This window comes from Myxocyprinus asiaticus, chromosome 24, assembly GCF_019703515.2.
Source record: "Myxocyprinus asiaticus isolate MX2 ecotype Aquarium Trade chromosome 24, UBuf_Myxa_2, whole genome shotgun sequence".
NCBI classification, from domain to species: domain Eukaryota; kingdom Metazoa; phylum Chordata; class Actinopteri; order Cypriniformes; family Catostomidae; genus Myxocyprinus; species Myxocyprinus asiaticus.
In genome coordinates this window covers 6,275,733-6,301,980 of record NC_059367.1, presented here as the reverse complement: position 1 = coordinate 6,301,980, position 26,248 = coordinate 6,275,733, and the positions used below count along the sequence as shown (strand labels likewise).

The window sequence follows — 26,248 nt, the reverse complement described above, 5'->3', positions numbered from 1 at the left end:
CTTTAGCAAGCACCACTAATTAAAGGGACAGTCCACCCAAAAATGAAAATTCTCTCATCATTTCCTCACCCTCATGCCATCCCAGATGTGTATGACTTTCTTCTGCTGAAACAAGGCATCAATCCCAAGCCTAATATTTAAGTCAGTTTTTACTATCAATCTCCACTTTCACTTTAATATTCTTCTTATTTTGTTTTTGGTGATTCGCATTCTTAATGCATATCGCCACCTACTGGGCAGGGAGGAGAGTTTATAGTAAAAAAGGACTTAAATATTGATCTGTGTCTCACCCACACCTATCATATTGCTTCTGAAGATATGGATTTAACCAAAGGAGTCTTATGGATTACTTTTATGCTGCCTTTATGTGCAATTTGTAGCTTCAAAATTTTGGTGCCCATTCACTTGCATTGTGAGGACCAACAGCGCTGAAATATTCTTCTAAAAATCTTTGTTTGTGTTCAGCAGAAGAAAGAAAGTCATACACATCTGGGATGGCATGAGGGTGAGTAAATGATGAGAAAATTCAAGAGCATTTTAAAGTATTTGTAAAAAGAGAAATGGCAATAATTTATCTTTTTTCAAATATACACAATGCTATTCTTACAATGCAAACAGAAGACTTAGACAAGACAGAAAAAGCTAAACATACCTTAGTTTTCATAAGGCCTTCCATTAGCAATCTTTTTCTGATATTTTTGGCTCGAGGAGGCCTACCCCTGCGTCGTTTTACCTTTGGACTGTGAGCACATGAGAGAGATTAGCGTGATTTTCTTTAGCAGCTGTGATGTGAATATTTCAGCAGTTCCTAAAGCTCCTCCATACTGACATTGAGACTGAATGTGATTTGTGCATTCAATTTATGTGATTTGGATCTATCATTAAAATTAAATATCAACTAAATTCATATAAGACAAAAAAACAAAGACATACAGTAGGGTCCAAAAATCTGAGACCACTAGTGACAATATTTCTATTTCACATTTCTAATTTAATACAAATGTTTTAATCACAAATTATTATTTATAAGCTCAGTTTTACTTTAAGACAGCATGCACTCAAGCTGGGAAATTTGTGCAAAACCTGTTTATCAACATTATCCCAGCAAGATTTCACAATGTTCCAAGAAAGCATCTTATGGGCTTCAATGGAAATAAATTTGCTTACATTTCATTAGTAACCCAGAAGTAATGCAGAATCTTAAATATTTACTCTTCATGTTACATCCTTTTTCTAGCTTAAAATTTCAAACTGTTCATTTCTAGGTTTAAATGTAGTCTCAAACTTTGGACCCCACTGTATACCGAACATATTTTTAGACAATATACATGCAAAATATAAAATATTCAACTAAATGCAAACAAAAATGAGGTATAAGCACATACATGTCATTGGTCTTCTCCATCTCAACACCTTCATCAACATCATCCTCCTCCATTGGCTTCAACCAATCAGGAGGTAACTCAACCGTCACTTTGCCAGACAAGTCGTTCTCCGATGTGTGTTCCACATGTGCAGTTACAGCGTTGTTCAATGTATGTTCCACATCGGAAGTAACAACGTTCTCCACCGTATGCACCATATCGGAAGAAGCGACGTCTGCTCCAATCGGGAGCATATCATTTAAGATCACTGACACAATCTCCACTGGTTCCGTCTCATCATGTTCAGCTGACGTCCTGCTCAGCTCATCCGTCATGTTGAATCGGTAGTTGTAGCCTTGAGGGCTCTATATTATTATCAGAATTGTGAGACCAATGATTTAGAGTCATCCCAGGCACCGTCAGGCTATTGAATTAGTGGCTCACATTTTTCAAATGATAAGAAAACTACTATATTTAGTCCATAACAATAGGAAGCATTCATTTCATCTCAAATTTTTCTGGATTGCTTGAAAGGTCAAAGTTCCAACATCTCATCCATGTTTTTATTGGTTATAAAACACTATATTTTACCTGAAAAGAGAATCCAGATATTAGTTATTAAATTAAACACTTTATTACAAGGATGTAACCATATATTTAGTATATTTAAATAATTTAATAATCAATCATGGAAAAAAACGATATTAATAGACCACTACTATGAATATGGGGGGGGGGGACATGTCCCTCTCAATGTCTTTGGTGGTTACGGCCATGCTCTTAATTATATTTTGTTATTACGGCATGACCTATTTTTATATTCCTGCCAATACAGTACAATATTTAATTTCTAAGGACATATACACTGGCGGCCAAAAGTTTGGAATAATGTACAAATTTTGCTCTTATGGAAAGAAATTGGTACTTTTATTCACCAAAGTGGCATTCAACTGATCACAATGTATAGTCAGGACATTAATAACATGAAAAATTACTATTACAATTTGAAATAAAATATTCAGAACTTCTTAAACTACTTCAAAGAGTTCTCATCAAAAAATCCTCCACGTGCAGCAATGACAGCTTTGCAGATCCTTGGCATTCCAGCTGTCAGTTTGTCCAGATACTCAGGTGACATTTCACCCCACACTTCCTGTAGCACTTGCCATAGATGTGGTTGTCTTGTCGGGTACTTCTCACGCACCTTACAGTCCAGCTGATCCCACAAAAGCTCAATGGGGTTAAGATCCATAACACTCTTTTCCAATTATCTGTTGTCCAATGTCTGTGTTTCTTTGCCCACTCTAACCTTTTCTTTTTGTTTTTATGTTTCAAAAGTGGCTTTTTCTTTGCAGTTCTTCCCATAAGGCCTGCACCCTTGAGTCTTCTCTTTACTGTTGTACATGAAACTGGTGTTGAGCGGGTAGAATTCAATGAAGCTGTCAGCTGAGGACATGTGAGGCGTCTATTTCTCAAACTAGAGACTCTGATGTACTTATCCTCTTGTTTAGTTGAACATCTGACCTTCCACATCTCTTTCTGTCCTTTTTAGAGCCAGTTGTTCTTTGTCTTTGTAGACTGTAGTGTACATCTTTGTATGAAATCTTCAGTTTTTTGGCAATTTCAAGCATTGTGTAGCCTTCATTCCTCAAAACAATGATTGACTGATGAGTTTCTAGAGAAAGCTGTTTCTTTTTTGCCATTTTTGACCTAATATTGACCTTAAGACATGCCAGTCTATTGCATACTGTGGCAACTCAAAAACAAACACAAAGACAATGTTAAGCTTCATTTAACGAACCAAATAGCTTTCAGCTGTGTTTGGTATAATGGCAAGTGATTTTCTAGTACCAAATGATCAATTTAGCATGATTACTCAAGGATAAGGTGTTGGAGTGATGGCTGCTGGAAATGGGGCCTGTCTAGATTTGATCAAAAATGACTTTTTTCAAATAGTGATGGTGCTGTTTTTTACATCAGTAATGTCCTGACTATACTTTGTGATCAGTTGAATACCACTTTGGTGAATTAAAGTACCAATTTCCTTCCGAAACAGCAAAATCTGTACATTATTCCAAACTTTTGGCCGCCAGTGTATTGAATTTCAATACACATAAATACTAACTCTGACTGCAAACAAATTACACAGACATGTATATTGATGATCCAAGAATCCCAGCAAAATGCCAGGGAGAAACATTAGATATTGTATTGCAATCTGTATACCAACTAACATTTTAATAAAATATTTCAGCAAAAGTGTTTGCCAATGCAACGTGTCGAAAGTAAATAAAATCCTTGTATTAAACTGTGCCGCTGGAATGACGCGGGCAAGAGGAAACACGATAGACTAGCGTGAAGGGGAGTATTTATAGAACGGGGCAGAAACGAGTGGTTGCCATGGTGATGAAATTGCAGCGAGCCCAGCAGTGACAGCAGGAGGTCAATACAAATAGGCTGAGATTCGATATCTGCAATGCAGCGCAATTACTATGGCAATGAACAAAGCTACAGTGCAGTAAACCATAGCTAGCAGACAACATAAGCAAGTGTTAAAATTTGTGCCCTTCTGAAACCCTAATTATATGTAATTGTAATTAATCAGGCAAAATGTAATATTAAAAAAGGTAATAAGCATCTTAACAGATTCCCAATAATGAAAATAACACAAACAAGATAATAATAAAAAAGTGTAATCAACATCTCAATAGATAATTAAACTTGACTGTGGTTTCTTCTTAAATTTTGGATCGGAGCAAGATTTACTTTAAGCTGAAAAGGTTTAGATTGGCTGATCGAGTGGGTGGATTACTTGTAGAGGTCCTTAAGGAAATAACTCAGTCAAATCAGTTTGTTTGTTTCTTAACATGCCAGCAAGAAGCTAATTTCATGCCGAAAACCAGGTTAAAATAGTAGGAAAAAAACCCGAAAATAAACTGTTAAAACATCTTCAGGGGTGTCAACGAAATAAATCAAATCTGTAAACTCTGTAACTATTTTAATTTTAAAAGTAAAATTACTGTAAGATGATGTTTGGTGGATTGAATTGTTATGAGTTGTATAAATGTCTAAATAAATCAAATTAAATGAACTATCCATAAAATCCCAAATAAGCCATCTAATAACCAGACAGTGGTTAAAACAATGATGTTTATATAATCTCATATATAGACAATAAGAAGTAGATAGAAAAGATAAAGTATCTAAAATCAATCTACTTCTTATTGTCTATATATGAGATCTTGGAACAATATTTATATTTTTCGTGAACTTTACTTATAAGATCCATTCAGATCATATCTACATTTACATTGTCATTTAGCAGAAGCTTTTATCCAAAGTGACATACAAATGAGGAACATAAGCAATATCTAGCCATAAAATGCAATGTTTGTAATAAAATGTTAATCTCTGCTAGTGTGAAAGTATTGTCGCAAATACTTGTAAAATGACACACTGTAAACAATGTCTGTCATTTTAACAGTAAAAGACTGTAAAAATGCTACAGACAAAAAAGTTAATTGATTAATGAGTATTAACTGTAAAATATACAGTAAACAGTTTTATATATATTTTAAGACAAATAAAGTACTTTTTACAATAAAATGTAAAAAGTATGATTTTCCTGTATAATGGTAAAATGTACATTGTTTAACAAGAAAGTACCTGTATTTTTTACAGTAAATTATTGTTAAAATTACAGTAAAAAAAACTATAATCGTGCATTCCCACAATTCCCTGCGTGACCCATTACATTTCATTATATTTTATGAGAATAGTTATGTTTTCTTATTTTTAATATCAGTTATGTACATTGTGGTGTTTAGTTTCGTTAATGTTTACTGTATTATTTTAATTTCACATGTGTTACCCTGATGATGTTTATTGTTTGTGTAAGTGACAATGAACACTGTCTCTAAATGTTTATTGGTCATTGCTCCTGCAAGAGCCATTATTGGTGAACTTCCTGTCATCATGTGCCCTTTTGTAATTACTGTGGTGATTAACAATACATTATAAAGTAAAAAGCAGATTTTTACAGTTTCAGAAGGTTATATCAAATTTGACATTTTTTACTGTAAATTTTTTTTTACATTTTTTTTTTTTTTTTATAGTGCCAGCGTGGTCATGTAAATTACAACAGTTTTAAACTGTAAAATTTACAGGTTATTCTGTAAAGTTACATTTTTACTGGATTTTTACATAATTATTCTGACAACCACAGCTGCCGTTTTTTTTTTTGTTTTTTTTTTGTTCAGTGCAGTACATTTCTCTGTGGATATAGTCACATGTATAGTGCTGTAAAACGATCAAGAATGTAACTTTATTTTACTAGGAAAATGTATTCCCAAAGAAAAATGTAGATGAGATTTTTTGGGGGAGGAAAAGAAAAATCGACATTTCTTAAATCTTCTGTCATTCTCAAATTTTATATAAAAATGTGTCAAGTAACTGTTTCTGTCTCAATTACTCTCAAATGACAAGAACCAAGAAACGCCATATACGTTCAAACGTGCAGATATCCTATAGTGTGCACATTTAGGTGCCTTGCAGAATACCTTTCATGTTTTATTATTATGTCACTTTTGTGATTATATTGATTACTAGGGACATTAAATGGATGTTACACCTGACATGCATACAGTAAAGATAATTTTTTAATTAAGTGACACCATAATTGCAAGTTGATGAGCTCGCGCTCGTGCCCCTAATTCAGGTCGTGCAGAAAGCGCGTGAACAACTAAACACTGACTCGAGCGTTTTCGGTTCAAATAAACAAACTTAACTTCAAGCATAAATCTTGTTATGCGGTTTGTAACGTCGTCTAATTTCTAACATGTATACCTTGTGATAACGTGATAAATGTAATCCGCGGGCTCAATAAAATCGAGTTTCGCTAGCCTCCATTTCAGATATCGCTGAACTGTGGAATGTTGTCCCGACAAGCCCGCAAAAAAACAGCGGATACAACGTAACATTTAAAGACGTCGGCACCAAACGTCGCGCGCATAGACAGTATATTTCCTTTACACTGTCCCTTGTCATTTGCGGTGGATAAGTTTATTCTTGCACGGTTCTACAACGTCCATTTCGCAGTGCTGAACGAGCAAACAGCCCCCCGTCACTGTTGACCCTCCCCTTCTACACTCCCCACTGCTGCTTACATCGATGCAGTCTCGAAACAGACTTTCCGTACGCTTTCGGCTGCACGGAACCACGTCGACCTTTCGATTCTTTTACTAGAGCGACATCTCGCAATTATTGCGTTATCGGCGTTACATAAACATGTGTTTTTGAAATGCAAAAAAAGAAAAATGATATAGTATACTTGCATTATTGTGACATTCTTACCTCATCGCGTCTCGCGCGGTCGATCGTGCCGTTCGCCTAGTTTCAGCGATCTTCTGGGCATGCGCAGAAACGAGCATCGTGGGCAGTCGATACGGACTGGAGTTAGCGAACAATTCCATTTAGCGATAAAACAGTCATTTACATTACATTTACATGTATTCTTTTGAATGGATCAGTCGGCAGATGTACGGAGCCACTGCCATTTAATATCACCTTTAAATGTATAAACATCGGTTAAAAACGACAATAAACAACGTCTATGTACATATAAGGTCATTTGATTCTGTCTGGTCTCTTTAAAAAGCATCTCAGAATAAATCAAATAAAATATTAACATAGCGGACTAACAGATCAATGTAATGAATATAACATTTTCTATATAGCCCACAAAACAACGACGTGTACATTTGCTTCTATGACTGTGTCGGCCTCTCGGTACCGAGTACGGAGAATTACCGTACATATTTAAAATCCATTCTGTCATATTTGTGGAGCTCTTTATATGTAACATTAATGTCTACATGTACATTAACATTAACTTAGAATCTAAATCCAAGAAGGACATTATTTTGAGTGTGCCTTCATAACTGTAAAATCTAAATTTGTGTAATTTTTTATGTTAAAATTATTTATGTCCCATCTTAATATGCAAAGACAACTGTAAGTATGCTATTTGTAAGTTAATTTCACTTAAAATGTAACTGTGGCGCTATCAAACGTTCATGTCGAGTCCAACCAGCCCAACACAGTAACAGTAGCTCGACCAATTGTATGTGATTGGGGTGGGACTACTTGTTTGAACAACCAATGGGAGATGAAGATAGCTTTCTGGAATCTGTTTGAAAACAAGTTACAGAACAGTAATTATTTTCCTAATATGGTGATGCAGGAGTTGCATAATTGCACTCATTTTAAAATACGATAAAATATTGGGGTCAATATTCACGAATATATATACACTATATTGCCAAAAGTATTCGCTCATCTGCCTTTAGATGCATATGAACTTAAGTGACATCCCATTCTTAATCCATAGGGTTTAATATGACGTCGGCCCACCCTTTGCAGCTATAACAGCTTCAACTCTTCTGGGAAGGCTTTCCACAAGGTTTAGGAGTGTGTTTATGGGAATTTTTGACCATTCTTCCAGAAGTGCATTTGTGAGGTCAGACACTGATGTTGGACGAGAAGGCCTGGCTCGCAGTCTTCGCTCTAATTCATCCCAAAGGTGCTCTATCGGGTTGAGGTCAGGACTCTGTGCAGGCCAGTCAAGTTCTTCCACACCAAACTCGCTCATCCATGTCTTTATGGACCTTGCTTTGTGCACTGGTGCGCAGTCATGTTGGAACAGGAAGGGGCCATCCCCAAACTGTTCCCACAAAGTTGGGAGTATGGAATTGTCCAAAATCTCTTGGTATGCTGAAGCATTCAGAGTTCCTTTCACTGGAACTAAGGGGCCAAGCCCAGCTCCTGAAAAACAACCCCACATCATAATCCCTCCTCCACCAAACTTCACAGTTGGCACAATGCAGTCAGACAAGTACCGTTCTCCTGGCAACTGCCAAACCCAGACTCGTCCATCAGATTGCCAGATGGAGAAGCGTGATTCGTCACTCCAGAGAACGCGTCTCCACTGCTCTAGAGTCCAGTGGCGGCGTGCTTTACACCACTGCATCCGACGCTTTGCATTGCACTTGGTGATGTATGGCTTGGATGCAGCTGCTCGGCCATGGAAAGCCATTCCATGAAGCTCTCTACGCACTGTTCTTGAGCTAATCTGAGGGCCACATGAACATTGGAGGTCTGTAGCGATTGACTCTGCAGAAAGTTGGCGACATTTGCGCACTATGCGCCTCAGCATCCGCTGACCCCGCTCTGTCATTTTACGTGGCCTACCACTTTGTGACTGAGTTGCTGTCATTCCCAATCGCTTCCACTTTGTTATAATACCACTGACAGTTGACTGTGGAAAATTTAGTAGCGAGGAAATTTCACGACTGGACTTGTTGCACAGGTGGCATCCTATCACAGTACCACGCTGGAATTCACTGAGCTCCTGAGAGCGGCCCATTCTTTCACAAATGTTTGTAGAAGCAGTCTGCATGCCTAGGTGCTTCATTTTATACACCTGTGGCCATGGAAGTGATTGGAACACCTGAATTCAATTATTTGGATGGGTGAGCGAATACTTTTGGCAATATAGTGTGTGTATATATATATATATATATATATATATATATATATATATATATATATATATATATATATAATTACAACACATTATGATAAAATGGGTAAAATATAGAAAACGCATATTTTAAAGAGTAAAAAAAAATAAAAATCTTGCTAATGAGGCCTTCCGTTATTTTCTCACGAAAACAAAAGACTGAGAAGTTCGAAGAAAACATAATTTGAGATGTTACGTTACGTTGTTTTTCTTTAGGTACCGGCAACCTTATTAATTATTTAGTTATTATTATTAATTAGTTATTCCTCTTATTATTCATAAATGTTTATTTAAATTTTTGCGTGAATTGCTTCACCTTAGAAAACTGTGCCATTCATCGCGCTGCTTCTATCATGTGCGCGATTGACAGAAAATCTTGGATTTTTTTTATATTTTATGGACTATCATGAATATTGTTAAATTATAAAATATTATCGGGTTGTCATATGTTAACAAATTTCCGTTGTTGCAATAAGGTTCACAACTTTATTTTGATAGAAAAGCAATTTTTATCAACACAGTAAACCACTGGAGGGCGCTCAATTACAATACCTTTGTGTACTGAAGAGGCACAAGAAATGAGGTCGACATACAAGAACAGACATTTCACGAAGCACTGAATAATATTTTTTAATCTTACTTCGGTTTCATAGTTTACCTTTTTAATGAACTGGACAAACACATCGTTATGAGATTAAATTAAAAATCTAAAAAAACAAATGTAAGCACATCAATTTAATGTTGTTACAGCACCATTCAAAGAGTTGAGGCAAGGGTCAAAGGACTGTAATACACAAACATCATGAGAGTAGTACATGTTTCATGGTTTCATTAAACAAACAACTGCTAGGATATATCTTCACAAAACTGATGCGACTTCAGCGGAAATCAACTGCTCACTCTGTAAAAAAAAAAAAAAAAAAAAAGAAAAAAAAGAAAGAAAGAGAAGTGGTCAGGAGGGTTGCTTCATGGTTGAAAATCTTATCTGTGTACAAATTAAATAAAGTAGATGAAAGGGAAAGAAAATAACCTTATCTGTCCTTGCTGGTTCTCAGGTCTGTGGTAATCGGGTCATGTTGAATTGTCTGGTGCAGCATGAGGGCCATGAGGCCTGCGCGATTCGTCATGGCAGTTCTTACATTGCGCTCCTGCTCAAACAATTCATCCAACTTGTACCACTGGAGGAGGAGATGAGATAATGAGAATAAAGATTAACTGAAAGATTAAAATGAATGATAATGTCATCTTGACAGAAAAGAGAGTGCTGTAGATAAATATCAGCCATTCAGAAGTGTCGAAAGCAATAGCTTCAAAAACGTCATAACTTTTGAATTGCATGACAAATGTTTTCTTTGTTTCGACGTTAACGTTAAGCAAGGTTGATTATTTTTGCAATACCATTTGGTGACGCTAGTGGTGACTAAGTTGCACACTTAACCTTTTTTAGGTAACTAATGCACTGACCACTCTGACTCGTTCAAGGTCCACTTCAGCCCTGCGGAGTTTCTCCCAGCAGTAGTGCTTGTTACATTTGCGTTTGGACACCCTGCAGTACTCTCCGGTGGGCTCAAATACATCACGGACCAGTGGACACCCACACACCTCATCTGCAGGGACCTGCACACACAACATTTACCATATATGAATAATATTCTTTAAATGACTATTAATATCTATGCAAACAAGGTGTTTATGTATGAAATTAACCTTTGGGTCTCTGGAGTGCTCTGGACAGAGAACCTGCAGTCTCTTACAGTAGGTTTTGCTTTGTGGATTGTAAACGTCGCAGAAGAGCCGTGTAGCACTGCACAAAAGAAGACCAGAAATAATATGACACATAAAGATTTTGCTTGAACACATTACATTATGGAAAGAGAATGTTTTTCCCTATTAACATTTTTTATTGATTCAAATAGTTGACAAAGAAAAATAAAACAAATATACATTGAATCAACATTTAACTCCCTCTATTACCCCTCCCCAATCACCAACCCCACCCGACCCCCAACGAACATCCCCGTGGTCACACATAAGTACACACACACACACACACCCACCCACACACACAAAAGTAATAAGAAAAAAAAAAGAATATAATAATCATACATATCTAAAACTACGCCTCTCCACAGCTCCTCCCCAAGAGTCCCCCAAAAACTCAAAATAATGGCCCCATTTTCCAACAAATGACTCCCAGATCCCCAGCCTTCTATATGACACCTCCTCGAAAGCAGCCACCCTCCCCACCTCCGCGCAACACTCCCGAAATGAGGGCGCTCCAGCCGACTTCTATCCCCTTAAAACAATCTGTCTGCCTGTCATCACACGGGTCAGAACCCAATTTTTTATGTGTTTATCCCCTATTTTGATGACCGCCTGAAAGAGAATGTTTTTAAAGTCAACATGAAATCAAAAGTGACCGGATTTACTTTCTTGGTAACACTTTACAATAAGGTTGCATTAGGTAAAGGAATATTCCGGGCTCAATACAAGTTAAGCTCGATCGGCAGCATTTGGGGCATAATTGAAATTGTCCCTCCTTTTCTTAAAAAAAAAAAAAAAAAAAAATGGAGGTTACAGTGAGGCACTTACAATGGAAGTGAATGGGGCCAATTTTTGGAGGGGTTAAAGCCAGAACTGTGAAGCTTATAATTTTAAAAAGCACTTACATTAACTCTTCAGTTAAAACTCATGTATTATTTGAGCTTTAAAGTTGTTTAAATTGTCATTTTTACAGTCATTTTAGGGTTTGTTGACATTACATCGTAATGGCAATGAAGTTGTAAAATTGGCCACACAGAAAAGGTTAGTCAGCTATTTTATCACATTAAAAATCATGTTCACACACACATTGTTTATGTCTTGTGGCTATATTTTTGAAACAGTGAGTATTTTAATGTTTACTGATTGGCCCCATTCACCTCCATTGTAAGTGCTTCACTGTAACCTCGATTTTTGCTTTTTTAAAGAAAAGGAGTAACGAGTCTAAATTAATTTTAATTAATTAAATTGTATTGAAACCAGAATATTCCTTTAACATTAGTTAACATAAATTAAATATGAACAATACTTTTACTAATTTCAACATAAATACGTTTTTTTTAATTAAGTTGTAAAAGTTAACATTAGTTTATGCATTATGAACTAAAAGTGAGCAATTGTATTTTCATAAATTATGCTATAAATGTGCTTAAGTGTTCAGAAAATATTGTCAAAATCCGGGTCCTAAATGTAGGCTTCATCATGCAAAATACAATTTTATGATTGATTTTGTTTATTGATTGGCTTTAAATATGACCAAGACATTTTCTTGACAGGTTTTACCTGCCAATCACCCTAAATCTAAAAATTGTGTGCCACTGATATCAATCAAAACAATTATGTTAACTTACCCCTCTATGCGTGTGGGATACATGGAGCCAAATGATGTCTGACTCTCATACTGGTTAAATGAAAACAAGACATTATTACAAAATACATTAACACTGTAGTTGTTACACATTATAGAGTTCAGTATAACAACTGATGTTTAAAGCATCACAATTAATAGAACTGAACAGCTCGAATTCAACACACCTTGGCGTAGCACCTTTCCATGTGACGGAGTGCCACCTTGGGGTTAACTGGGTGACTGCAGGACACACAGAAGATTTGGAGATCTGTGTCGTCGTCTCCCTCATTCACCTTTGGCCAATGGAAAAGCAGTGTTCATCACAGTGTAATAGCTCTGCAGTACAAATGTCACCCTTGACTTTTTCTAATAAATTATGAACAACTATCTATCTGACTGTCTGATATTACACTGTCTGCTTTGCCTCTAAAATCTGTATAATGCTGAAACTCACGCACCAGACTCTTACCTCTTCGTCATGCTGCACAACCTGTTGTTTGGCTTTAGCGATGATGCCCTCCAGCTCATGGAATCGTTTCTCCATTTCAGTGAGTCGCATACGAGCCGACTGCTGCTCACGGCGAATGCGCTCTAGAAGTTTCTTACCCTGTTCCTCGGCGATACATGGGCTCTGCTGCCATTGTTGAATACGCTGGGGCAGGATCTCATAGAGTCGACTGACAAGACAAAGAGACAGACCTAATCAGCTGTGTAATCAAAAAACAGCATCTAAGTAATTATACATGGTCTCTCTCTAAAACTGTCAGTTGATTCCAGCTTTACTTGGCTGCGAGCTTCATGCCGCAGTCATCAGAGCAGTATTTGGAGTTGGAGCGTGCTGCTTCAACACATCCAGGTCCGAGGCACTGTCTGGCTCCTCCACTGTCTCGAACCTCTGCCCTCTCGCTATGTCTCACCTTGTCCCGGTGCTTCTGTTTTGGCTTGTGCTTCCGAGGCTTATTCTCTTCTTTCTAATAAATACAAATTGGATTCAATTTTTAGCACAATGAATCACCTTAATCCAAAAACTGCTATGAAAAGACTTCATAGCACCCCTTACTTAAATAGGTGATTATCACGAAACCTGCCATGAAAATGTCCTGGTCCAATTTGACTTTAAAATCAGAAGAACCAAGAAATTAGATTTTACACAATAAATTTTCTTGACCACTTTTGTAAGAATCACCCTTTTCTTACCATTTTTTCAGATCGCTTCTCTCTTCTTTTCACATGCTTGACCTTGACAGCTCTCTTTCTAATAGTTGAATCACCGTGTGAACCATCGTCATCATCGCTGTTCCAACCCTGGTGAAAAACACACCGAAAACAGACTCAGAGGCCACATTCAAGTAATAGCTCCATTTCTGTGGGGTGCTACTAAAACGGTTGCAGAGAAAACAGACTTGCTTTACAAAACATATAGTGGCAAGAAAAAGTATGTGAACCCTTTGGAATAAGCTGGTTTTCCTGCATTAAATGGTCATAAAATGTGATCTCGTGCTCTATTTTTATGAGTGCGCAAAGTGCAGCGCAACGTCTTATCCAATTTTTGTGAGTGCGCTAATTCTAAAGACAATTATCGTGCTAGCGCAAAGCGCAACTGGGTGTAGGTGGGAGTGTTTATGCCACTGTGGGTGTAGGCATGCAAACTGTGGGTGTACTGTATGTAAATGAAGTGGCACAAAGCGCAATTTGAATTTGATCGTTGCGTTTAGATGTTTCAATACCACCTCTTAACTCAGCGCAAAGTCCAAATTCAGTTCCTGCATTTGCAGCTTGGAGATTCCACCAGCAGGTACTAATAAAGTTCATGTCCAAATTCTGAAAGTACAGAACATCAAATTCTGTCCCTTTCAATCGCTATTGAAGCCGTTTGTTGAAACCAAAAATTATGAGATTTAAGTTAAACTTTCTAGAGGTCATGGTTTATTTTTTCAACTATTATTATTATTTTTATTATGTTTATATGTATTATTATTCTTGTATATTTACAATTGTATTTATGATTTAATTTTGACTAGTAATTTTCCACCAGTTGTAGTAGAGTGATTTGTAAGTCACTGCAAAAGGGGCAAGTTGAAGAGGGTAAAATGTTTGGATTGAAATAGATTTTTTTGACCACAACATTATTTGTATTATGCTTTCATTTCATTTGAAGTGTAATTTGAATTAAGAAATATTTTTGGTTAAATTTTTCAGGTTTCAATAATTGAATATAATTTTTCAAAATCAAAATCGACCGGTAGAAGTTAAGTGTGCGCCGATACAATCATTGTTTATACTAGCCATGATTTGTGTGTCAGTAGATGAAAAGGTTTAATAATAATTACTTAATTTAATGGCACATGCATGCAAATTCTGACAAGAATCACATTTCCATGTGCATAAAAGGAGCGTGTCGCTGTCACAGAAATACGCCTGACATTCAAGGATGCAGTTAATGGACAGAAGAACATAAGTTTCAATTATTCTAATTCATTGCATACAGTCCATTTACTTCTTATTAATGTGCTGTCTTTGTTTAAATCGTTGGTGCTTGAAGGAATGGACTATATAATAGGAATAACCGGAGAAGAACCTCATAATTAAAAGGCACATGGTCACGCCTTTTGCGCACTGCACGGGCAATTTCGCCAAACTCACTTACGCCAAGACAGCGCATGCTTGTATGAAAATACAAAAATTTCATGGCCATGCCCATTGAATTTGTGCTTATGACTTAAGGCATTGACTTGCGCATAACGCTTGTGCTCTTAAAATAGAGCCTCTCATCTTCATCAAAGTCACAATATAGACAAACAACAATGTGATTAAGCTAACAACACGCAATTATAATCTTTCATGTCTTTACTGTACACATCCCATTAAACATTTACAATGGAAACTGTGGAAAAAGTAAGTGAACCCTTGGATTTAATAACTGGTCGATCCTCCTTTGGCAGCAATAACCTCAACCAAGTGTTTTCGGTAGCTGAGGATTAGACCTGCACAACGTTCAGAAGGAATTTTGGACCATTCTTCCTTACAGAACTGCTTCAGTTCATCCATATTCTCAGGATGTCTGGTGTGAACGGCTCTCTTGAGGTCATTCCACAGCATCTCTATTGGGTTAAGGTCTTGACTCTGACTGGGCCACTCCAAAACGAGGATTTTCTTTTTTTGAAGCCATACTGTAGTGGATTTACTTCAATGATTAGGGTCATTGTCCTGCTGCATCACTCAACTTCTACTGAGCTTCAAATGGCGCACAGCAACCCTGACATTATCCTGTAGGATATCCTTTTTTTGGGGGGGGGGGGGGGTTGCTCCCCTTTTCTCCCCAATTTGGAATCCCCAATTCCCAATGTGCTCTAAGTTCTCGTGGTGGTGTAGTGACTCGCCTCAATCCAGGTGGCAGAGTACGAATCTCAGTTGCCTCCGCGTCTGAGCCCGTCAATCCGCGCATCTTATCACGTGGCTTGTTGAGTGCGTTACCGTGGAGACCTAGCACGTATGAAGTCTTCACGCTATTCTCCGCGGCATCCACGCACAACTCACCACGTGCCCCGCCAAGAGCAAGATCCACATTATACGACCACAAGGAGGTTAACCCAACGTGACTCTACCCACCCTAGCAACCAGGCCAATTGGTTACGTAGGAAACCTGACTGGAGTCACTCAGCATGCCCTGGATTTGAACTTGCGACTCCAGGTGTGGTAGTCAGCATCTTTACTTGCCGCGCTACCCAGGCCCCCAAAACTCTTTTAACCATCCTGTAGGATATCTTGATAAACTTAGGAATTCATTTTTCTCTCGATAATGGAAAGCGGTCCAGGCCCCGAGGCAGTAAATCAGCCACAAATCATGATGCTCCCTCCACCATATTTCACCGTTGGGATGATGTTTTATGCTGGTATGCGGTGCCCTTTTAACACCATACGTAGTGCTGTGACTTCTTTCCAATTAATTAAACCTTGGTTTCATCTGTCCACAAAACATTTTCCCAGTAGCACTGTGAAGTGTCAGGGTGGTCTTTGGCAAACTTTAGGCACGCAGCAATATTTTTATTTTTTTGGAAAGCACCGGCTTCTTTCGTGGTGTCCTGCCATGGACACCATGCCCATTTAATGTGTTCCGTATAGTAGACTTGTGAACAGAGATGTTAACCAGTTCCAATGATTCCTTCAAGTCTTTAGCTGTCACTCTAGATTTATTTTTTAACACTGAGCTCATTGAGCATTCTACAGTGTGTCCTTTGAGTCATCTTGGCTGGACAGCCACTTCTAGGAGGACTAGCCACAGTACTAAATCGTCTCCATTTATAGACAATTTGTCTAACTGTGGACCGATGAATATCTAAGGTTTTTGAGATAACTTTATAACCCTTTCCAGCTTTATGCAAAGCAACAATTCTTGACCGTAGGTCTTCTGAAGTCTCTTTTTTGCTAGGCATAGTCCACGTCAGTAGATGCTTCTTGTGAAAAGTAAACTCAAAATGTTTGAGTGCGTTTTATAAGTCAAAGTAGCTCTAACCCACACCTCCAATCTCGTTTCACTAACTGGATGCCAGGTTTGCCAACTCCTGACTCAAATTTGCTTTGGTTGACATCATTAGCCTAGGGGTTCACTTACTTTTTCCACAGCATGGGTGTGTATGTGTAATGGAAATGAAAGATTATAATTGTTTGTGTGATGTTAGCTTAAGCACATTGTTGTTTGTCTATACTTGTGATTTTGATGAAGTTGAGATAACATTTTATGACCAATTAATGCTGAAAACCAGCTAATTCCAAAAAGTTTACATACTTTTTCTTGCCACTGTATGTAGTGCTTAAGCGTGATGTCAGTATGAGGTTTAGGCTGGTACCGTGCTGTGGTCTCCATACTGCCCGGCGCAGTACTGCTGATACAACTCCATTTCATTATCACTGTAATCTTCAGAGAGCAGGCCATCTTGAAAGTGGTGGTCGCTGCCTTTAGACATGGAGTATTCCTCATCCTTCACTCGCAACATTTTCTGCAAACATAAAACGTGTGGCAAAAGATAGTGGTAACTGAAAGTTTGTAGGTTTGAACCCCACAAAAACCATGAATTATAACCACTGTCTTTGAGCCAAGCACTTGTCCTCGGGTTACTCCAGGGATACTGTTCAAATAAGTGCATGGTCTCTTTGGATACAAGTGTCTGGAAAATGACAACTTACTAAAAACCAACGTAAAAGGCATAAAAGCATAAGGACCGATTTCAGGACAAAACGCACAAACACATCATATCATATCATATCATATCATACACACCAGACATCCTACTTCACCTTGAAATATGTCTTATATGATGAAAAAGATGAAATCATGGCCAGAGTGAGTGAGATGTTTTAGAGGTTGACCGATACTTGATTTTGCCGATACAGATATCCAAGGCAGTGAAAATGGCCGATAACCGATTAAAAGGCCAATAGTTTTTAAAACTGATTTACTGAATTGTGGTGGGCACAGACACAGAGGCTAATAAATAAAATCCCAGATGCAGTTTATTATTCAACCAAAATCCCAAATAAAATTAAATAAAATAAAGATTTGGAGCATAACATGGGACTATGAATAAGCCTGAAATACACTTACGTATTTTAGGACTCTTATTTTGAAATGATGAACACTTGGCTCCATCAAGTGCTCGATATTCAAGTATTTACCAAATTAAGCTTTTTATATCCTACATATTCACCAGATTAAGGATTTTGTATACATATATATTCCACCAGATTAAGTTTTGTTTGAGACATGATGTATGTGCTGACGGGGCACGTTTCCATATAGTCCCATTTTTGTTTTCATACCCTCACTTCAATTTAGAACACTTGATTTTCTAACCAAAATAACCAAATTTGCATTAAAGTGAGGATACAAATATATATAAATATTTCCATTCAGTGATTGTTTTATTTCACATTTAGAGGCCGCTGTTATACTGTAGAACCAATTTGTTATAACTGTAAAACCCTACAGCGCTGGCCACAGAGCAACATGGAATAATATATTTTTTTTTAACTATCGGCATACATATTTGCCGATAACCGATTGTTCTAAAAAGCAACTGTAGGCACTGATTAATCAGTAAAAAAGATTTATCGGTCTACCTCAAGTCTGTTTTATGAAAGTGAAACTCACCCTCGCCCGCACTTCACACTGCCTCAGTCGACACTTCTGTCTGATCTTATTCGGGCCGCCGAACTTCTTCATGTCTTTACAGAAGTCACACTGTCCACAGTCTTCTGTGCGCATACAGGCTTCGCATTCTCCACACATGCGAGCGGAACGCTTGATCTGTGGCCAAAACCCAAATTCCCCACAGTCAGAAACAGCGTCCGCAGACCGTTTTGCTTCTGTTATGTGACGTATTTCCGAGTGAAACAGGTAAAAAAGACTTTAAACAGGGTCGATTTTGATTTCGTGTTGACTAAAACTAATAAGAGCACAGTTTTTATAAATCTCAGTTTCTCACCCGTGCCCCGCGCCGTCCATCCATCTTGAAATCCGGCGTGTCGGGCTCTTTGTCTGTTCTGTCAGGCTCCATCTCTTTTTCACGACTCTTCTTGGGACGATATTTGATCTCTAAGGATCCATCTTTACCTAGATCACAAGATGTACATATGAAAATGTATTTATTTGGAGAAAGAAAAAGTAATAAAAATATCAAATTTCCTTACTTCGACACTTTTCGCAGTACCATACGCGGATGGTTTTGGCAGTCTTCTCGGATATATTTATACAGTCTCCATGAAACCACTCACTGCAACTGTCACAACCACTGGGTGCACGGTGAAAATAAAAAGAACACATACAATTATTAATTTAGTTTCGGCATGGCAAAAGCATCCGCAACAATAAATGTGTGTAAACATCCAAAGACAAATACATCTTACATCATGAAGCAGTTGATGTCCGGTTTGCGACAAAGGCAATACACAGGTGCATTTCTCTGGTCCAGACTCATCTCTGGTCTGCGACGTCGCTCAAAGTCTGATGCCTCGCTGTCCTGTGACATGAGAGAGGAACAAACAAAATGTGGATCCAATTTAGGATTTTCTGCATGTTAAACTGTAATTATTGATAAACCCTGACATCTACTGTACATTGTGCTAAATACTGCTGCACTTTTCTTTTATACTGTCTACTACATTTGATGTACTGTACACTGCCCATGTTCTATACTAACAAATAGAGGCAGACTAAAATATCGGTTTTACCGATTAATTGGTGCCGATACTTGCTTATTGGAACTTTTGGTTATCAGCAAAAATCTATGTTTTTTTTATTATTTCCTCCGTGTTCCTGTGTGGCCGGCACTGGAGGAGTCTAAAGTTTTAACAACTTGGTTCTACAGTACAAGTTCTACAGCGGCCTCTAGAGTTTAAATATAGACAATCACTGACTCCTCATTGGGATTTGCTGTATATAAATCAATCATCATTGACATTATTAATCCATATTTTTATCCTCACTTCAATATATATTTTGTTATTTTGATTAGAATATCAAGTGCTCTAAATTGAAGCGAGGGCATACTTTCCTATCTGAGCCAGCTAAACAGCTTCTGTCCAAGCTCTTGTCATATCTAGACTGGACTACTGCAATGCTCTTCTGGCAGGATTTACTGAATGTAGAGTTAAACCTCTGAAATTAATCCAGGACGCGGCGGTGCATTTGGTTTTCAGCGAGCCCAGAAAAGAGCATGTCATGCACTTGCTGCCACTGGTTGCTCGCAGGCAGCTGAATCACACGCTGATTCAAGAAACATCTAAAGACACATCTCTTTCGAGAGCACTTGACCCAATCATACTAATGCACTAAAGTCTTCTTTCTTCATAAAATAAAAATCTCAATCCATTCTTCCACCATTGTCTCTCACCTTCCTCCCTACTTGTACTTCTCTGAGCAATATGAAACTTTGTATTGCAACACTTCTCATGTTTTTGCACTCTTATGATAAATCACTTTTCCTGTATTTCTCATTTGCAAGTTGCTTTGGATAAAAGTGTCTGTAGACTTGTCGCGATTATTAAATAACCGACTAATCACGATAATTTGCTCTAACCGCGGTTATCTCAATATATTGTGCACTTCAAATTCCAATCACATTTGGATGCCCAAATAAGGGAATTTTAAATGAATATATAAATGCCATCAATGGCGCATTTGTGTGTTATTTAGTTAAACTCTCAGCGTAACTGAGGCACACCGCGGATGTCAACCAGATCAACTACTGTCCGGAAGAGCGCGAAGTGCTTCTCAGGTGCTCTGATACGTGCACTGTCAGCAGAGGCTCACGCCAAACTCTTGTGAAAATATAAACTAACAAATATAAACTTTGACAGTGAACGCAAAGCACTTCGGATTCACTTTAAACGATCATGCAATGGAAAATGTTCCTGGTCATAACGGGTTCATATACGCAATGTTAATGAGACAGAATGACAGAGGAGGAGACGCACACTTACCCTATTTCATAAAATGGTGAAAGGATATCTCATGAGAAATAAGGGCTCGTGGGTTTAAACAAAGAGCATTAAAATAAGGTGTGAAAGTGAAGAAAATTATGACATAAATATTTTACTATTGCATAATATAATATCAAATAATATAAATACAATAAAAATACACTGGCGGCCAAAAGTTTGGAATAATGTACAGATTTTGCAATTATGGAAAAAAATTGGTACTTTTATTTACCAAAGTGGCATTCAACTGATCACAAAGTATAGTCAGGACATTAATAATGTGAAAAATTACAATTACAATTAAAAAAACAAAAACAAATTCAAAACTACTTCAGTTCTCATCAAAAAATCCTCCACGTGCAGCAATGACAGCTTTGCAGATCCTTGGCATTCTAGCTGTCAGTTTGTCCAGATACTCAGGTGACATTTCACCCCACACTTCCTGTAGCACTTGCCATAGATGTGACTGTCTTGTCGGGCACTTCTCACACACCTTACAGTCTAGCTGATCCCACAAAACTCAGTGGGGTTAAGATTAACACTCTTTTCCAATTATCTGCTGTCCAATGTCTGTGTTTCTTTGCCCATTCTAACCTTTTCTTTTTGATTTCTGTTTCAAAAGTGGCTTTTTCTTTGCAATTCTTCCCATAAGGCCTGCACCCCTGAGTCTTCTCTTTACTGTTGTACATGAAACTGGTGTTGAGCGGGTAGAATTCAATGAAGCTGTCAGCTGAGGACATGTGAGGTGAGGTCTAGATTTGATCAAAAATGACTTTTTTCAAATAGTGATGGTGCTGTTTTTTACATCAGTAATGTCCTGAATTTACTTTGTGATCAGTTGAATGCCACTTTGGTGAATTAAAGTACAAATTTCCTTCCAAAACAGCAAAATCTGTACATCATTCCAAACTTTTGGCCAGTGTACATTATAATAATATTAATACTATAACATTAATAAATTACACACAATGAAAACATATTATCTATCTTTAATATGCATATCTGTTTTGAATATACAACATAAGTGCAAGTGCAGCAAGGTTCTCTCATTTTCAATGTATTCAATATTAAACAGCCGTTTTTAATGCAACTGGTGAGAAATGACTCGTACTCCCAAAGAGATGATTTACCCAAAAATGAAAATTTGGAAACACTTTACAAAAAGGTTCCATTTGGAGTCACGTGGCACCATGCGAGGTTCGGACGTGTGAACGGGCGAGCTCTGTGCACTTTGCTAGTTTTAATACTTTTTGTGTCATAAATCGATGAGATTCGATTCACTCATTCTTAACTGTTCTAGGAAAACAATATGTCAAAGAATTCAAAATCCTCGGGCTCTGGAGATATTAAAAGACACTTACGTGCTCAAGCTGAAGCCCCTGAGCAGCAGGCCGCAAGCCCGGGAGTTGATTTGCACGGTGAAGTGAAGGAAATTCGGCGTTAACTGATGAACGTGTCGGCAATGCTGACGAAGGTCGTTGCTGACTTGGAGGATCTTGCTGTAATATGTCGATCGATCACTGCCATGGAGATTCACTGAGATGGTTACAAGAATGGCGGATGCTGAGAAAGGGATCGATTATCTGGAGTCATCGGAGAGGGAATTAGCTGCTAACCCACTAGCGACCAAGGCAGACTTGGAGCGCGTCTGAGAAATGTTGGAAGACTTGGAGAATCGTAACCGGTGAAACAACGTCCGAATTGATGGAATTCCTGAGGATGAAGAAGGCAGAGATATGGTGAAATTCCTAGACGGGCTCTTCCCGAGTCTGCTCGACATAACAGGCCAAAAGCTGGAAATTGAGCGAGCTCACAGAGTTCCAGATCAGAGATCCGCTGAGGGAGACAGGCCCCGAACAATTCTGGCCAAATTTCTGAGATCATCGAATAAAGATCTCGTGTTACGCGAGGTAAGGAGTAAAGGAAGGCTTTCTTGGAAGAATCACAGCATTTTCTTGTTCCCAGACTTTGTGAATTCGACAAGAGAGAAACGTGACCGATTCAAGGAATGCAAGAAACTCTTACATCAACGGAAGGTTGCTTTTGCACTGATGTTCCCGGCCAAATTGAGAATAGATACTAAGGATGGCTGCAAAATATTTACATGCCCACAGCAAGCAATGTCCTTCATAAAGTCAATGACTGAGTAAGTTATTTGTGGTTCTAATGTTGCAGCCGAGTGGGCCTGACTCACTGAACATTCACTTGACTGTCCGAGGAAGCTGAGGGTCTTTTTTGTTTCTTTCTGTGCTGGTTCCACATAGTGGCTGGAGTTTGTTTTGTGGAATAACACTCCTTTGGGACAGTTTGTAGTCTGCACGTTCTTTGTGCTTGTGCCTCCTGTTGGCTGGAGTTTGTTTTGTGGAATATATCTTGCAGGACATTGGAGTGATTAGGTCAGTTGTTGCACTCATGTTACAGCCGAGTGGACATGACTCAATAAACATTCACTTGACTGTCCGAGGAAGCCGAGTGCCTTTTTTGTTTCTTTTTGTGCTTGGTTCCGCCTAGCGGCTGGAGTTTGTTTTATAGATTATTTTCTGTTGTGTAATTCTGTCTCACAAAATTTGTATATAAGCATCGGACTTGAGTAATCAGATGGCAAAGTTGTCGCGGGGGTTCTCGTAGGTGTACTTGGACTGTTTGAGTTTAGATGGAAATTAGACATGCAGACTCAAGATTTTACATCAATTCTATTGGACCCCCTCAAGATTGTATAGGCTTGGTCTTAAAGACACACCCACCTGCTGGTGATGCCAGTCAGAAGATGGAGAAACAACCCATGTTTTTTGGTGGTGTGTTAAGATCCAAGAATTTTGGTTGAAGGTTCAGAGTTTTATGTGTCACGTTTTGGGCACTCAAATTTCACTTTGCCCCAGACTCTGTATTTTGGGCAATGGGGCATCATAAATTTGGGGGATAAACACATAAAAAATTGGGTTCAGACCAGTATCATGATTGGCAGGCAAATTATTTTAAGGGGATGGAAGTCGGATGGAGTGCCCTCATTTCCGGAGTGGTGTGCGGAGATGGGGAGGGTGGCTGCTTTCGAGGTGGGGTCAAACAGATGGCTGAGGGTTCGGAATTTGTTTGATAGGAAATGGGGCAACTACTTAGTGTTTTGGGGGGACTCTCGGGAAGGGGCTGTGGAGAGAATAGTTTAGTTTTAATTATACATGATTATTATATTTTCTGTTTTTTTTTTTGTGAGTTTATTCCTATTTGTGACCACAGGGGTGTTCGTTGGAGGTCAGGGTGGGGTGGGTGATTATGGAGGGGGAGGGGTAATAATGGGGGTTTAAATGTAAAATGTGATTCAATGTATTTATATTGTGTTTTTTCTTTGTGATATTTCTTTGAATCAATAAAAAATGTTAACTGAAAAAACAAAAAGGTTCCATTTGTAAACGATAGTTAACTACATCAGTTAACAAGAACTAACAATAAACACCACTTCTATATAGTTTATTAATCTTGGTTAATGTCGATTCCAACATACAGTATATTAATACATTTTCATACATTAAAATATATTTTTTTATATGTTAACATTAGTTCATGCACTATGAACTAACAATGAACAATTGTATTTTATTTTTAGTAACTAACATTAACTAAGATTGAGAAATGCTGTAAAATATTGTTCATTGTTAGTTCATGATAGCTAATGCATTATCTAATGTTAATGAACCTTATTGTAAAATGTCACCAAAAATGTTGTCATTACTCACCTTTATATTTCTGTGCCCATCATATTAAGGAAAGACTAAGATTTTTTTTTAATCATTCAATAAATCGATTTTAAATACTATCTGCCAATTAATCTGTTAACAGCCTTTTTCGCCACCTTAGTTATCGGTATCGGCAAAATCCACAATCGGTTTTCCTCTACTTACAAAATTTTAAAATGTTCCTTTATACTACATATTTAAGGTCGACCGATAGTTGATTTTGCCGATACCGCTAACTAAGGTGGTGGAAATGGACGATAATTTATTAATCGGCCAATCGTTTTTAAAATTGATTTATAGAATGTAAAAAAATAAATAAATAAAAACCTTTGTCTTTCCTTACTCTGACAGGCACAGACACAGAGGCTACAAGAGTACAAAATGAATAAAATCCCAGATGCGGTTTATTGTGCAACCAAAATCCCCAAAATAACTAGAAAAATATGAAGATTTGGTGCATAACGTGGGACTTCTACCTATAAAACAAGCCCGAAATACACGTACTTATTTTGGGACTCTTATTTTGAAATGAAGTATTCACATAATTAAGCTTTTTATAGCCTATATATTTACCAGATTAAGGAGTGTGTGTGTGTGTGTGTGTGTGTGTATAAACTAACGACAACTATTGCCGCTGTTTTTTGTCGTTAACCGATAATTCCAAAGCTACTATCGGCACTGACTAATCGGTAAAACCGATATATCGGTGGACCTCTACTACATATAGAGTGTATGCACAGTAAAATCTGCTGCTAAATACAACATTTTATATACTGCATACTACACTTACCTTATGGTGCACAAACCTCACCATACTTTACATTTGAACTACATGTTACGGATGTATCGCGCATCTTTCTCTTTTCTTCTAGCTCTATTTATTCTGTGTTTACATTCTGCGTTACACGTACAGTGACATAAAGTCAATGTACTTGAACAATAACATTCAACAAATTGAATTTGTTGAAGTTATTTATCATCCACACTGGATTATAATATAGAAGACCTATTGTAACATATCTTGGCCATGTAGATGAAATAAAATATTTACAATATAAAATAACAAATGACTTTCTATATGCTAAAATGCAAGGGTTTCATGATACCTCGGAGTGCCATTTACATCCCATATAAAATTTCACACACTAACGATAAAAAAAAAAGTACCATGACAATATGTTTTTAACATATACCTTGGAAGTATCACAACTCGTAAATACGTTGTTGTTACATGGCATAATCATTCATGACCATGGTATGCATCAAATTATCATGGTATAACCATCTAAACAATAACTGTACCACGGTACCGCAGAGTCATTTTTGTGAGGTTGAAAAAGCCAGAACTGTAAAAATGTTTCACCTACCATTACTGGTTTACCCAATCAAACTCCAAACGGAAGGTATATCACGACAGTCATTCAAAACATATAAAGCACAAAAACCTCATCAGCTGTTATAATATGTGTGCTGTTATGACTGCAGTATTTCATTCCTTTTGTTTACACATCGGAACACCGAACAACATTTACTTCCGCTTTCATCCCTACAGTTCTTCTTATACGGTTCATATACACACCATTGAGTGCTGCCACCTACTGGACACGTGTGTAGGTGACGCGCGCACCCAGAACTAGGTCAAACATCAGAAAAAGTAAAAGTCCAATGAAGAGAAAATATCTGATGTGATTTGAGGGTTGAAATG

The 26,248-nt window shown here is 37.7% G+C and overlaps 2 protein-coding genes across 7 annotated transcripts in view; both read right to left on the bottom strand.

Annotated features, from left to right (window-relative positions):
* Nucleotides 1-6,818, bottom strand: part of LOC127415021 (uncharacterized) — a 29,715-nt gene extending 22,897 nt beyond the window's left edge. For all 4 annotated transcript variants that reach the window (XM_051653479.1, XM_051653482.1, XM_051653480.1 and 1 more), the window contains exons 1-3: nt 6,717-6,818; nt 1,386-1,955; nt 653-740 (exon numbers count right to left, since the gene is read on the bottom strand). In XM_051653479.1, the coding sequence (XP_051509439.1) occupies nt 653-740; nt 1,386-1,699 (402 nt within the window). In that variant the 5' untranslated portion in view covers nt 1,700-1,955; nt 6,717-6,818. The remainder of the gene's footprint in view (nt 1-652; nt 741-1,385; nt 1,956-6,716) is intronic.
* A 2,739-nt stretch (nt 6,819-9,557) lies between these two features.
* Nucleotides 9,558-26,087, bottom strand: LOC127415033 (CXXC-type zinc finger protein 1-like). 3 transcript variants are annotated; one of them, XM_051653501.1, is made up of 15 exons: nt 25,911-26,087; nt 19,238-19,350; nt 19,022-19,122; nt 18,817-18,944; nt 18,483-18,638; nt 17,182-17,331; nt 13,532-13,639; nt 13,118-13,305; nt 12,804-13,011; nt 12,520-12,627; nt 12,336-12,385; nt 10,651-10,747; nt 10,408-10,560; nt 9,974-10,121; nt 9,558-9,844 (listed from the first exon to the last, which is right to left on the bottom strand). In XM_051653501.1, exons 1-14 carry the CDS (start codon nt 25,911-25,913, stop codon nt 9,975-9,977), a joined length of 1,710 nt encoding a protein of 569 aa, XP_051509461.1. In that variant the 5' UTR covers nt 25,914-26,087; the 3' UTR covers nt 9,558-9,844; nt 9,974. The 3 variants fall into 3 exon arrangements, with proteins under 3 accessions (XP_051509461.1, XP_051509462.1, XP_051509463.1); XM_051653502.1 differs by lacking the exon at nt 25,911-26,087 and adding an exon at nt 22,174-22,526; XM_051653503.1 differs by lacking the exon at nt 18,483-18,638.
* Nucleotides 26,088-26,248: the final 161 nt, after the last annotated feature.

Coding starts and splice junctions, on each gene's coding strand:
- LOC127415033 (XM_051653501.1), bottom strand. Junction 12,386..12,519: donor TGGAAAGGTGCTACGCCAAG/GTGTGTTGAATT, acceptor TCATTTAACCAG/TATGAGAGTCAGACATCATT. Junction 10,748..12,335: donor TATCCCACACGCATAGAGGG/GTAAGTTAACAT, acceptor TCTTTTGTGCAG/TGCTACACGGCTCTTCTGCG.